The 14315-nt window shown below is 34.8% G+C and overlaps 3 protein-coding genes across 3 annotated transcripts; all 3 read left to right on the top strand.

The window, feature by feature from the left end:
* The first annotated feature begins 4285 nt into the window (after nucleotides 1–4285).
* LOC104823231 (zinc finger protein ZAT5) lies at nucleotides 4286–5443 on the top strand. Its single transcript, XM_010554697.1, has one exon. The coding sequence runs from the start codon at nucleotides 4467–4469 to the stop codon at nucleotides 5334–5336; it is 870 nt and encodes a 289-aa protein (XP_010552999.1). The 5' UTR covers nucleotides 4286–4466; the 3' UTR covers nucleotides 5337–5443.
* A 592-nt stretch (nucleotides 5444–6035) lies between these two features.
* On the top strand, nucleotides 6036–8240 carry LOC104823230 (BRCA1-associated RING domain protein 1-like). Its single transcript, XM_010554696.2, has 6 exons — nucleotides 6036–6277; nucleotides 7053–7144; nucleotides 7259–7337; nucleotides 7423–7517; nucleotides 7594–7689; nucleotides 7923–8240. Exons 1-6 carry the CDS (start codon nucleotides 6100–6102, stop codon nucleotides 7989–7991), a joined length of 609 nt encoding a protein of 202 aa, XP_010552998.1. The 5' UTR covers nucleotides 6036–6099; the 3' UTR covers nucleotides 7992–8240.
* Nucleotides 8241–8816: 576 nt separating this feature from the next.
* On the top strand, nucleotides 8817–11075 carry LOC104823229 (ras-related protein RABE1d). The gene is made up of 8 exons (XM_010554695.1): nucleotides 8817–9045; nucleotides 9497–9569; nucleotides 9665–9765; nucleotides 9971–10036; nucleotides 10131–10228; nucleotides 10323–10385; nucleotides 10491–10583; nucleotides 10674–11075. Exons 1-8 carry the CDS (start codon nucleotides 8973–8975, stop codon nucleotides 10764–10766), a joined length of 660 nt encoding a protein of 219 aa, XP_010552997.1. The 5' UTR covers nucleotides 8817–8972; the 3' UTR covers nucleotides 10767–11075.
* Nucleotides 11076–14315: the final 3240 nt, after the last annotated feature.

Below are 14315 nucleotides of genomic sequence, written 5' to 3'. Positions count from 1 at the left end.
CTAATTAGTAACAAAAAATATTATGTAAAACGACATATATTAAAAAAAATGGAGGGAGTGCAACATATGTAACAAATTATTTTCATTTATTGTTTATTATCTTGATATTTTATTTAGATTGAATTAAGCTAGTTGATTTGGTTAATAATATCAAATCTGATCCGTTTTTAAAATTAATCGATTCGTTTCAATTCTAACTCTGCATGTTTAAACCAAAATGGTGATACCAGATAATTGCAATTTTCATGTTTAACATATTTGCAGATTGAAAAAAACCCTAAACCCTAAACACAATTTGAATAAAATAATATATTAATATTCAAGTTTAGTAATCTTTATACAAGATATTAGGAAATGAGTCAATGTATCATTTTTTTTTTCCTAGATAAAAGTTGGCATAATACAAGTCTTCTTATAAGTTTCTCTACGACTTTGCATTATCACAAGTTGCAAAAAAGAAAGACTTTATATAACTAAGAAGAATAAGGAAAAGGGAGAATATTCAGAGAAGAAGAACCCAATAAAAAAAAAAAACTTTTTTGGCAACTTGACTTTCTATCTATAGTGCTCCTCCATACCATACCACAATGCCTCAGATTGCGTTCCACCGCCTATCGCAAACGCCAAACGCAAATCGCAACCGCTGATTGTCTTTGAAAAGAGTATCGTCTTAAATGAGAAACATATGAAAACCGCATAGGATTGTCATTGTGCATACATTCGGATTAATTTACAATGTTACAAGCAATTTGAAACTTTCTGTGAACTTTTTATAAAATTTTATATCAATATCGATTAATATTACCATTTTTGAATTTTTTTAGTTTAAAGAAAACATTTGAAACTCTCATTTCTTAATAATCATACTATTTATGACTATTTACAATGTTATTAACCACTTCAATATTATTAAGATTTTAAAATTTTTCGTTAAACTCGTTAATACTACCATTCTTTTTACTTGAGATTATACCAAAATTCCGTCGGCTTTGCAAATTTTTCTGATGTTTGCAGTCAATTGTTATATACATTTTGCAGAAAAAATTTCATATTTTCAACGTTGGGTTTTCGATATTCTCTACATCGATATAAAAAAAAAATCGAATGGTTATAATTTTTATGAAATGGAAATAAAGGGATCCGAATATAACTCATCATATTAATGCATGCATTCATATTTAGTGCACGCATGAATGCAAAACATGAAAAATATATGGTTCAACTTAAACAAAACACATAAGTACAAAGTGCACTACTATATAGTTACTTATCGCATCCAATTTGGGTAGTTCAATTGGTAAAATAAAAATGTAAAACGTTTGTCTTACCCCTAGTTTGAGGCTAAAGTTGAGGAAGATAGTGTATTCTACTTACATAACTTGTTTTCAATCTCGAAATTAGTCTGGATATCAGCATGGTTCTCCAAAAAAATATAATTATTTAACGCGAAATTCAATGGAGCATTTCAATAATTAAATACATATAAAATTTCCATAATCTTCTTTTTTTCCTTTATAGTATTTAATCCTAGATATCGGTTAGGTCATTTTCGATTCTAATTTTTAGATTATTTTTATTGTCCAAACAGGTAGGATTACATATCCAAGGTGAGGTTGGATTGTTTTCTTTTCTTTTTTTGTATATCTTTGAGAGATAATATATATATATATATATATATATATATATATATTTCCTAATTCAGATTGTATTGTTTCAAATATCCCAAATCAAAACCATATATAGATACAAACAATTAAATAAGCTAACCTTTAAGAGTACAAGTACGTTCACCATTAATTTATCACGACCGATAAAATACATACGTGTGTATATATACATAGTACCTATATACATGTATGGCATTAATTATAACATTGTAACAGAAGAAAAAAGGTTGGCATGATGATGATGATGATTGAAGATGAATTAAAGAATAGTTATAGGGAAAGGATATGCTTTGCTTAAGAGTGAGTAGTGAAGCTAAGCTTGTTTTCAAGTTAGCTCTTCTTTTGGCGGCCAAGTCATTCTCTATCTCTCCCTCTATCCGTTTCTATACATAAATATGTATGTATGTATGTATGTATGTATGTATGTATGTATGTATGTATGTATGTATGTATGTATGTATGTATGTATGTATGTATGTATGTATGTATGTATGTATGTATGTATGTATGTATGTATGTATGTATGTATGTATGTATGTATGTATGTATGTATGTATGTATGTATGTATGTATGTATGTATGTATGTATGTATGTATGTATGTATGTATGTATGTATGTATGTATGTATGTATGTATGTATGTATGTATGTCAGAAATCCTTGGCCAAAATCCCAATGCAAAGGATTCGTAAATTCCCCCGAATCTTCCGGGCTTTTATAATATGTTCAAAATATAGCAGTTACAAAATTCCTTTTTTTGGTCGAACTATGAAATTAATAAGTGAAATATAGATGTCCATAGAGTATAATCAATAGCATATATTATAATAATTTGTCGGTGTGTATTGTACGTAGTTTTGTTACTTCCAAAAGCAGAGAAACATCTCCTAATTATGTACGCTCAAGTCATCCTCTATTATTAATCATTCTATTTAGCTATATACACACACACACACATATATATATATATATATATATATATAATATGTCTGTGTTTACATAACACATGGGACAATGTTGAAGTGACACAAATGTGAAATAGAATATATATATGATAGCTCAATACATTCGAAGGGAACATGAATTCTATGTACCACGGGACAATGGCATAATCTTATGTCGGTCCATCCATTAGTTTTCATCTCAAAAAGTCATTAAAATCTATAATGAAACATGTTCCCTCAACTATGAGCATGTGGATGAATTCTACGTTCACGAGATTATTGAAATGCCTAATTGAGAGGTGGTTCATTAATTGTTAGCTTAATAATTAGTATTAATTTTCTTAATCTATTGTTGCCATTTTTATAGATTCGTAAAAAAAAAAAGATTTAGATCTATTAATAATATATTAATAGCTTCTTTTTAATTAATGAATTTGGGAGATGAAAATGGATTTAAAATAATTTTTTAAATCTTTTTTAGTCATTGATTCACAAAGAATATATATTAATTTTTATTCAAGTTTTTATACCAAACCAAAATAAAAAAGGATCTAACGGACCGTGTACTCTAATATTAAGAAAAATAAAAGTGATTTTGTAAACTAATTACTATATACATATAGACCGAGAAACATATTTTTATCAGTAGATATTTATAATCCTCTGATTGAAATATTTAAGAAAATGAAAAGAGGCAAGGCTTATAGTTCACCGAACCCAAATCATTAGCTAATTAATCACAAGATTGTAATGATTTGATCAAATAATTGCATGCATGACCAAAAGATATAATGATATATATATATATATCACAAAGAGGCGCAAAATTTGGAGTGACTTTATATTATATTCTTTTTTTAGTACAAAGATTATCTTATTGTGAGATTGTGGGTTGGCTCAACTGCACATGAACTACTCATACTCAAAATTAGATTTATTTTTTCTTTCCAATTAATTAAGTTAATTAATTGAAACTTTGGCAAGTTCAATGAACACAAAGTGCCTCACTAATTAAGACTAAGTTTAATCGCTATTCGCTATGAAATTATATACACAATAAATACAATTCTAAAATAGTTAATCTTTTGTGGTTGTAAATAATATATTCAGTGTTGTTTAAATACGGACAAAAACGTAGATTTGATCTAGGGAATGATGGTGATGGTTATGGACAGATAATAATTTAAATTAATTTGTAAAAATTATTGAGAATTAATATTAACTATATCTCTATATTTTTTTTATTAAAATTCAAATATTTTTTTTATGTTATTTTATGGTATGATTAACGTTTTGATAATACAATTTTCTAAAATCCAAAAATAAACCAGTGTGCATATTATTTCATCCTAACAACTAGCAAGGATTATTTTGGTCCAAAATATACAAGCGAACCAAGTGAATGAAAGAAAAAAGCATATTAGAATTGAAAATTAAAATTATTATTATTATATAAAAAAAACATTAAAAATAAGGAAGGAAAAACAAGAGGGAAACGAGTGGTTCCAGGCTTGCAAACCAAAACTTCCAGTAAGGAATCCTTCACCAAAAGTCATCTCTTTGCTTCATTTCTCACCCTATCCCCTTCTCTCATAATTCCCTCCTCACACACACATATATACACCTCTACATACATGTATATATGTGCCAGTGTGTAGACAAACAGTACAGACACATTATAAATCTGTACGTGTGCCTGTGTTTGTATGTATGTATATATATATATATATATCTACGCACGGATAAGCGAAACCCGAAAAACTCTTAATACTTCTCCATAAATACACAAAACAGTTTTCTTGATTCTCTCTGCACAACGTCTCCACGAATTCTTTGGCAACAGAAGGATTTCACCATGACAACGGTTCACGAAGATGGCGGCGATATCGCGCGTTTAACCATCAAACGCAAACGCACCAAACGCCAACGCACCGCCTCTCCTCCTACCGCAGCCGCCGCTGGAGAGTTGTCGGGAGAAAGAGAAGAAGAAGAAGAAGTGACGAGGGAACTGGTCGGTGGTACTGAACATGTTCTTAAAGGAGCGGCAAATGAAGACGAGGACATGGCGAACTGTCTGATGCTATTGGCACAAGGCAGAAAAAGAAACGGCGATCGTCGTCATCAGACTCAGAAACCGGGTTTCTTGAGCAACAGGAGAACCCCGCCTTCTTCAACCTCGTCACAGGCTGGCCTAGGGTTAGGGTTAGGGTTAGAGGGCGTTTACCAATGCAAAACTTGCGACAGAAGTTTCCCGTCGTTTCAAGCCCTAGGTGGGCACAGAGCCAGTCACAAGAAGCCGAAGACCGGTCCAAACGCTGGACGCGATCTCAACAGCGGTGAGAAGAAATTTGCGTTTGCAGTTGGAGAAAACAGAGAATCGGATCAATCAGTTCTTGGCAGGTTTCTTTCTCTGCAAGTAACTAGCAGCAGTAGCAAGAAAACAGACAAGACCCACGAGTGTTCGATCTGTAAGGCCGAGTTTTCCTCAGGACAAGCCTTGGGAGGTCACATGAGAAGACACCGAAGCATTCCAACAGCAACCGCAAACGCAGCGGTCGGAGAATCGGAAAGTTCGCCAGATCGAATTAGTCGTGAAGAATCTAAGAGGCAAAGAAACTTTCTGGGATTGGATTTGAATCTTCCGGCACCGGAAGATGATCGTTCAGACAAACCAAAGTTCACATTTGCGTCCAAGGATCAGATTCTTGTCTTCGCCGCCACATGAATTATTCGGTTGATTGCCATTATTAACTATATATTATATAGTTCGGTGTACCTTTTCTTTTACTACTTGTAGTCTTCTTAGTCATCATTTTCTGTATCGATTGTATCGCAATTTATTTCACATTAATTGTTAAATTAACATTGAAATATATAGATTCATTCTTTGAAATAATTAATTTATTGTTATGTGTCTTTCTTTTCACCCTAAAAATGCACATGATTGTTTCTTATGCATTCTCCAACATTTTCTTGCTGAGTTGCTTTCACGAGATACTCAAGAAAGTGAAACAAGATTTTGTTTTTTTTTTCTCATCAATTTTATAAATTATCCATTTTAACGTGATAATTTCCATGCATGTAAAATGCCTATGATTGACTATATATATACATATATATATATATATATATGTATGTATGTGTTTATACTTGACTTTGGGAGAAGAAATTCCTTCATTAGCGGAAGAAGCCATGTGACGATGACTTTCACTTCAAGACTATTATTACATTTAGTTTAGCCGCCGCATATCCCATCAAACCGGTTCGGTTCATTAAACCGGTTTGGCGGTCCGATGCATTGTATGAACTAATATAAATTTTGTTATTTTGTTGGATTTGATGGCCTTAAGAAGTGAGGCCTTTAAAGATCCATGCCCTTTTATAATGGGCCTTTAGGCCCATATATAAGTCCTCGCCGTTTTGCCTTCGTCGACGGTGAATTTCGCTGAGCGGAGGGAAGGAGAGAGAGAGAATTGTTGACGGCGTCAATGGCGGTTCCGAGGGGAGGCAATGGTCTGGTAGACGAAGAAGATGTCGATGGAGAGAACGCTCTGTTCGAGGAAAACGGTATTGACTCTGACGCCGATCTCGATGTTCCGCCGCACCTCCGTGACTTGGCTGCAGCCGTTCAGACTGGCGACGTCGTCGGCTTACGTTCCGCTCTTGGTACTCCAATCTCCTTCTTATGCTTCTGTGATTTTTTCTCGGATTTGTTTTAATTCTAGTGATTTTCGTTTGAGGTGGCTTTGCTAGGGTTTTGTCGACTCGTGACTTCACATGCGTATGGCTTTTTGTTTTCTTCGTATGCATATTACTCTTTGCTTTTGTTACAGATGTTTCTCATACTCGCATTGAAATTGCTGTATGTGTTATAGTTGACCATATATGCTAGTGGATTGTTTGAGTATATGATACTTTTGAGCATAATTTGGACGGTTTGATAGTTATGTTTTTTGCAGTAGATCCGGAGAGTCTACAGAGATGTTTAAGAATGATGAAGTTTTTTCTGTTTCCCATGTCATCAATGTCGAATTGCCCAGTTCAAATAATCTATAGTGTTTTCTCAATTTGGACTCATCGGAAACAGAATGCTATATGAAGAGTTCTAATAGTCTCAGGCTTGTTGTTTTCATGTTTTATCAGGCCATGCGTTTCCTGTTTATTGTCTTGGCAATTTGTTGCTTTAGGCTGCAATGTACCTCACAGATAATGCAGTCTGATGTGAAAAATGATGATGTAACTTAGAATGTTTGAGGGCAATTTTTCTAATTATTAGAAAAAATATTACAAGGCACTCATTTGTATCAATGACTGGGGGATATCCAGATGTTTTCAGTTTTGTTGGGAAAGTTGATGAATTTCTTGGAACATAGTATGGTCATTATCTGAGCTCAGTGGTTCGATGTTTTACTTCCCAGCTAATCTTTCTCTGATTTGGTAGATGTTTTGGATGGTAGTGTTGACGAACCCCTTGAAGATGGAGACACAGCTCTTCATCTGGCCTCTCTATACGGTCACCTGTCTTGTGTTCAGGTTGTTCTTCTTACTGCCGGTGATTTCATTTGACAGAGCAATTCTACACGATTTCGTTTCTTTGTTCATGTGTGACTTGCAAATTTCTTAATGGAGTGGACACTTCTGATGTAGCTTCTCCTTGAAAGAGGGGCAAATGTGGAGGTCAAGGATGAAGATGGAGCAATCCCTCTGCATGATGCTTGCGCAGGGGGTAAGTTGGTCTTGGGCCTACAATTCTTGATATATGTCTCACTATAAGCTGGCAAGTCTTTGGTTCAAAGTGTTCGCTTTGGCAGGATTTGTAGAGATCGTACAGCTTATTATTAACAGAGCCAGTGGTCCTGACTGCGTGAAGAGGATGTTAGAGACAGTTGATGTAGAAGGTGACACTGTAAGTATTCCTTCAATAGATAGGCCATGGCGATTTCAAATCTCTCTCTCTCTCTCTTATTGTTTTACCGTGGCAGCCTCTTCATCATGCCGCGAGAGGCGAGCATGAGGATGTGGTAAGATTTCTGCTGGCTTCTGGGGCTTCACCGAGGATGACAAACTCTTATGGCAAGGTACAATTAAAAACCTAAGCTCACTCTCCAACCAATACCATCCAAGAAAACTAAGCCCATTACTTCCAAATTTGAGGAAACATGAAGCATTTTTTACCATCAATGGCAACTTATAGGAAATCTGGAACACTGAAAATCGCGTTTAACTGAATTTAGTAGCGGTCTACAGTTAAAAAGGTTTGTTACTCCACAAATGCCGTGTTTATAGTGACATTTTTTTTTCAATTGGCCAGACACCAGGTGAGTTAGCTGATTCCAACACCGAAGCCAAGAGAATTCTCGAAGCCGCCATGTCTTGCTAAGATGAGAATCTCCGAGATGGTAATGGAAATGGCCCATCTTTTCATCCTATTTCCCCAGAGCAAGAAAGTAAGAAGGAATTTCACCCCTTCGAATTATATGTTATGTTTATACAAAGTTAGGCCTATGGATCATGATCTTCAGTCTCCTAGTTGATCCGTATGCTTTGTTATTTCCTTGGAAGATTTTGGTTACTGAAACACAAATTAGGTTATGAAATCTATCTATCGGAATATTTGTCCTTTTTTAGATGACCTTTTCTCCGTGAAATACGTGTATGTGGGTGTATGTATATATTTATACGTACGTAGGACAACATGTGGACGAACATATTGAGTCTGACTTTGTCAGGACCGTGCCTCCCCAGCCGTAAAAAAAAAGAACGTACGTAGACGGAGCCTCTGTCCGGATTGGCGGCCTACTTCGCTGGAAGCACTAACACACATACAGCGAAGCATCCATTTCCCACCAATATATGATTGACAGCTCAGCAGAACTCCATTATTTTTACGCTGTCTCACGTACACCTGCGTCACAGGATTACTACTCCCCGCTCATTTCTCGTTAAACCTCCATAAATTCCAACCCCACAAACTTTCTAAAATTGCTTAAAGGACCCCATTTGTTTCATTCATCTTTTTTCCCCATAAAAATTGATTGATTTTGTAATTTTTGTTGGCGTTTGCGTTAATTCCGTATGTTTTAGGGGGGCTCTATTGCGTAATATAAAACGTCTGGGGTTCGAATGAAACTACTCCCATAGTTAAAGAGTAAAACTATAAATAGATTAAAATATTGTCCACCAAAAAGTTTTCAGCAGCTATCAGGCTGCTTCAGCGGCTGTGCAGAGTTCCTCCTTTTCGCTTCCCCTTTCTCCGTGTCCGGAGAAATTTTCTTTCTTCGGCGGAAACGTAGTTTCCCGAGAAACACTTAGATCTCGGCTCAGCTTTTTGCCCAGAAAGAGAAGAACTTGCCCTTCTGATATGGCGGTTGCCCCGGCAAGAGCTCGTACTGACTATGACTATCTCATCAAGCTCCTTCTCATCGGCGACAGCGGTGGGTCTCTCTCTCTCTCTCTCTCTCTATATGTATGTATATGTATGTATATACATCCTCTGAAGAAATGAACTCACTGGGACGACGCACGCGGTGTTCCATCTTTTTCTCATGGAAAATCTTCCGTGGAACATCTCTGGGGCCTGCTTTGCAATCTGAATTAGGGTTTGAGTGATTTTGATCTGGTCTTGATTTTGTAGTGGGGAGTCAAAATAGTAAGTATTGATGCCTAGCTATTCTCCGTGAAAAAATTATGGAAGCAGGGCACTTGCTGATAGGACTTTGCGGAAAACCTAAGGATTATCCAAGTAACAAGCACCGATCCAGCTCGTTTCTCTTTACATGCTGAATTTGGTAATAAAGTTGGAAAAAGTAATTTGAGAAAATTTGTGGACGTGGAATTGTTGTCTTACTTCGCCTCTTTCTGACAAATTCTTACTTGTATTTGCAGGTGTTGGAAAAAGCTGCTTGCTTCTGCGTTTCTCGGATGATACTTTCACCACAAGCTTCATCACCACAATTGGGTATATACTCTTTCTTCCAGCCAATGGCTGTGTTTCTTGTTCTTCGCCTTGTATCTCAAAAAAAGTTTGTGTGATTTCGATTCACCCGTTTCCAGGATCGATTTCAAGATAAGAACTGTTGAACTCGATGGGAAGCGTATCAAATTGCAGATATGGGACACTGCCGGACAAGAACGTTTTAGAACTATCACTACAGGTAACTCGATTCGGTCCTTCTGAATCACGGGTCCTGAAAATCGTGTGTTCTCTCTACATATGCATCTATCGAACTTTTAGTTTATCTCTCCCGGAATTTCCATATACTAAGAAGCGTGAAACCGATTATTTTGATTTCTTTCTCACCATTGATCCATTTTGTTGTGGCTTTTCTTTGAGATGTTTCGGCCCGTTTTCTGATGCAGCGTATTACAGGGGAGCGATGGGTATTCTGCTCGTATACGACGTGACAGATGAGTCGTCCTTCAATAGTATGTCTATTGCTGTTTGATCGAGCTCACGTCCTTTATAACAACAAACAGATGTTGCGTGGCCTCTTGCTAACACAATTGTTTCAACAATCAGACATTAGGAACTGGATGAAGAATATTGAGCAGCATGCTTCGGATAATGTCAACAAGATATTGGTCGGTAACAAAGCCGATATGGATGAAAGCAAAAGGGTAATCACAAGCTGCGTACTTTCACCGACGTTCAGATGTTAGTCGAGTTTTTTAGTAGTTTTCTGATGCTTGCATCGTCCTCCTCCTCTTGCAGGCTGTCCCGACATCAAAGGGCCAAGCATTGGCTGATGAGTATGGAATCCAATTCTTTGAGACGGTGAGCTAGAAAAACGAAGAACATCATGCCTTATTTTTCATTCGGGGTTTTTTTTCTTTAACGGGGAAAACATCGAGATAACCGATGTGATTGAAACGGATGCAGAGTGCAAAAACAAACTACAACGTGGAGTCTGTTTTCCTTTCTATCGCAAGAGACATAAAACAAAGATTGACAGAAACCGACTCGAAAGCTGAGGCAAGAAACGTCATCAGATCGTTGTTTTGTAAGATTATAAATTTTACCCGTTAGTCGTTACATTTCTGAAGTTTATGTTATTGTTTGCAGCCACAGGCCATCAAGATCACTAAACAAGATGCTGCAAAAGCTGCTTCCTCCTCTTCAACAGCCGAGAAATCGGCTTGTTGTAGTTACGTTTAAAAGAATCGACCCGTCTTTTCTCGGGGAACTGGTTTCTCGATCCCGATCTCGCTCCCTTGCCCGTCTTTATACTCGTTCCGTCGTGGTAGAGTTCGATCCAAATGTTCTTATGCTGTTGTTGTCTGGAACCTGTAGGGATAAGTCATTTGATCACTGTGATTTTTTTATGTCCTGGATTGTGAAGGATCACTGTGTTACTTGTTTCTAGGTGTGGCGGTTTCGGTTCGGTTTTAGAAACTCGAACCGGCACAAACAAAATAATATGTAATGTATTTAATTTAAATTGAATCTAAAATGGTTTTTATCAAATTGAATTCAGTTCGAATTTAAAATTAATTCAAAAAATTGTTTTTCTCATTTGAATATAAAATAAAAGTCAATCGAATATATTTTTTAGACACAAGCTATTAAATCTAGAATTTGAATTAAATTTGACAATTCGGTTAAATTGGACCGAATCGTTGATAACGCGATTATTTGGATTATACCCGAATTCCTTTATTTCGTTTTATTTAAAATTTGACTATTTTAATTTTTTTGGGTAGTATAATTATTTAGTTTTTATATTATTTCAGTTTAAATTTGGATTGTATTAATAAAAACGTTTATTTTTCTAAAAAAATATTTTTCTATTCGATTCGAACTTAATTTTTTCGATTTTTATATCGAATTCAATTATATTGTTATATGTTATCCAACTTGGTATGATCGAAATAATAATTAACCAAATTACCCATGAGCCATGTTCTCAATTTCTAATTATTTGCCTTGTAATTATAATCAGAAATTATAAATGGGTCGAACCTGGAAATCCATAAATGTCATGAGAAATTACACACCCATTTGAACTGATCCCAACATACACATTCTTATTATAAGCCCAACCAAAAATAAAAAATCTGGCATGAGAAATTACAAATGGAAATGGAAATATTAGTTTTAATTAAACCCCCACTAAAAATAAAATTATGAATTCTACCGCTTTAGGACAATCAACCATTTGATCAGGTTTGGTTAAACCACTCATTTACCGAACCAAACCGGATATTCCCCCCTTAGCATCTAATTTTAGCTCATGCTATAAAAGCTACCTATTTTTTTTTTATATATATTTCTAAATTAGTTATATAATGGAAACATATATCAGAATATGTATATCTTTTGACTGTACCAATACAAAATATTTTGGACAGTGGCGCTTTTTGGTTGCATTTTGTTCATTAGAATTTGCTTCTTTTTTTATTATAAGATCTATATAACAATAAATTTGTATAACCATTTTATATACAGACAAAGAAATGCTTCCTCACACATCCACCAATCAATAATTTGTTTTCAAACATTAGCATGAGATCACAATGAGATCTACACAAATTGCAAAACGACATGGACCTACACCAAAAATAAAAATAAAAAACATTGAGGAAAAAAATCATAAAATTAATAGGAATAATTATTCTGCAAAGGGAAAAAGACTGATGTCATTTTAGAAATGGGTGTTTGAAAAAGGCATGTTTGGTAATGGCAATGGCATATTCCATGGAAGATCCCAAATATATACCAAAAGCACATTTACATGACATCCCACATTTCCGTCTGTATACATATATTTCCCACTTTCTTTTTTCAATTCATCTTTCCCTTTACACCAATGTAACACATCATGTTTGTTTATATTCCCTTTATTTACACCAATATATACACAATTATATAGTTTCCTTGGGTGATATTTAACACAAAACATTTATAAATACCTCCTAATCTTATATTTCTCACACTTATAGTTTCAGATTCTATAGAGTTTATTACATTGTATTTAGAAGAAAAAATATCTTGGATATATATTTGCCATCTTTATTTATATTGGAAATGAATTACATATTGATAAATAGAATCCTTTCATCGTTTAAATTGAAAATATATAATTTAAACAAAAAAAATTTATCATATAATTTTTACACTAAACATTATATATATATATATATATATATTAACATTATATACATCTTTAGAAAAAAATAGTTTTTTTAAAGAAAAAGAAAGGGGAAAAGTGAGAGAACACTATAGCTTGTGTAAGATTGGTTTCAATCTCTCTTTTAATTGTCTCCATGACCAAAGACAGACAAAAGGGAAAAAAAAGAAAAGGAAAGAGGCTATAAGAACCCTAATAAGCCTCCTCAGTTGAAACCCTCTCTTAAGCGCATAACACCACAGAACAAAAAGGGCCACTCCCCTATCTTTTCATCTTCTTCTTCAAGAAGAATATCAATGGCGAAGATCTTCGTGAGGGGAGTGGCCCAAAGAGACAGAAACAATATATACTTACACACAAGAACCTGATAGCTAATGATATATATATGTATGTATGTGTGTGTGTAAGTGGTGTTGAATATATGGAGCGATGAAGATTGCAGAAAGGTTGAAGGCCGTTGTCTGAAACAGCGGGTTTCTCCCTCGCAGGGCAACTTCCATCCTTTGGCAAGCTTCGGTTCCCCTCGGAATCAGCAGATTATTACCCTTATATTATGTAATAACCCATTCTCTCTCTCTCTCTCTCTCTCTCTCTATATATATATGTATATATATATATATATACACATATATATATGAGTTGATTTTGCATTTCTAATTTTTGGTTTTGCGTTTGTTTTTCCTTGTGTTGGTGTCTTCGAGTGTTATGTATTGAGATGCTTATGCAGATGTTCTCGTCTGAGGAATAAAAGAATAATATTCGGCGTAATATGCATACATATATGTATATATACATGTATGTGTGTGTGTGTATCTATGTGTACGTAGTAACATAACATATCCCCAAATTCTTCGAAAATCTAATGGATTATGTACATGTTGCATATATATATATATATATATATATATATATATATATGAATTCAGAAGTTTAGGCATATTTGTCTTTAATTAAGGTTATGGTTTTACCAAAACAAATAAATAAACAATCTGTAGTGGGCCGCAAAAGGGAATGAATGATACGAGGAGATTCGAGGAGCCAAAATCGTATTCCCATATTATCTCAAAAAGAACGAACAATTATTAAAAAAAAAAAAAATAGATTGCCAAGTTTGGGTGGCCTAATTATTCTCTCACCCCGGATTCAAACCCAAGCGTGGGGAGGGGTATTCACATGGACTTTTCCGATCCTCTGGGAGATGTAGTCGGGTCAAACGCTCAGTGAACTTCCGGATTAAAAAAAAAAATTATGTGATTTACAACAAAAATCAATCATATGATGGGCTATAAAAAAGGCCTATTGGGCCCAATAATGGAAAGCCCAATCCTCGGAACGATTAGTTATTTGTAAAACACCACGTACCAAATATTGATCGACATACATACATACATGCATACATGCATGCATGCATACATACATACATTGGCATTAGCTACCAAAGCCAGTTGTGATGGCGTCGGTCTCGACCTTCTTCTTTCTTCGGCGTCCTCTCTAAATGTACAACTTTCCCACCTATTCATTACGACAATGCAGGAACGACGATCCATATATATATATATATATATATATATATATAT

The sequence above is a fragment of the Tarenaya hassleriana genome, unplaced genomic scaffold (genome assembly GCF_000463585.1).
Source record: "Tarenaya hassleriana unplaced genomic scaffold, ASM46358v1 Cleome4, whole genome shotgun sequence".
Classification (NCBI taxonomy): Eukaryota; Viridiplantae; Streptophyta; class Magnoliopsida; order Brassicales; family Cleomaceae; genus Tarenaya; species Tarenaya hassleriana.
Note: the sequence above shows the minus strand (reverse complement) of the source record. Positions and strands in the feature narration are given on the sequence as shown.

Bases quoted from the DNA above. Each gene is read 5' to 3' on its own strand.
- LOC104823231 (XM_010554697.1), top strand. From the start codon at position 4,467: ATGACAACGGTTCACGAAGATGGCGGCGATATCGCGCGTTTAACCATC.
- LOC104823229 (XM_010554695.1), top strand. From the start codon at position 8,973: ATGGCGGTTGCCCCGGCAAGAGCTCGTACTGACTATGACTATCTCATC. The intron at 9,766-9,970 runs GTAACTCGATTC...TTTCTGATGCAG, and splicing joins TTTTAGAACTATCACTACAG to CGTATTACAGGGGAGCGATG. The intron at 10,584-10,673 runs GCAAGAAACGTC...TATTGTTTGCAG, and splicing joins AAACCGACTCGAAAGCTGAG to CCACAGGCCATCAAGATCAC.
- LOC104823230 (XM_010554696.2), top strand. From the start codon at position 6,100: ATGGCGGTTCCGAGGGGAGGCAATGGTCTGGTAGACGAAGAAGATGTC. The intron at 6,278-7,052 runs GTACTCCAATCT...CTGATTTGGTAG, and splicing joins CGGCTTACGTTCCGCTCTTG to ATGTTTTGGATGGTAGTGTT. The intron at 7,338-7,422 runs GTAAGTTGGTCT...TCGCTTTGGCAG, and splicing joins GCATGATGCTTGCGCAGGGG to GATTTGTAGAGATCGTACAG.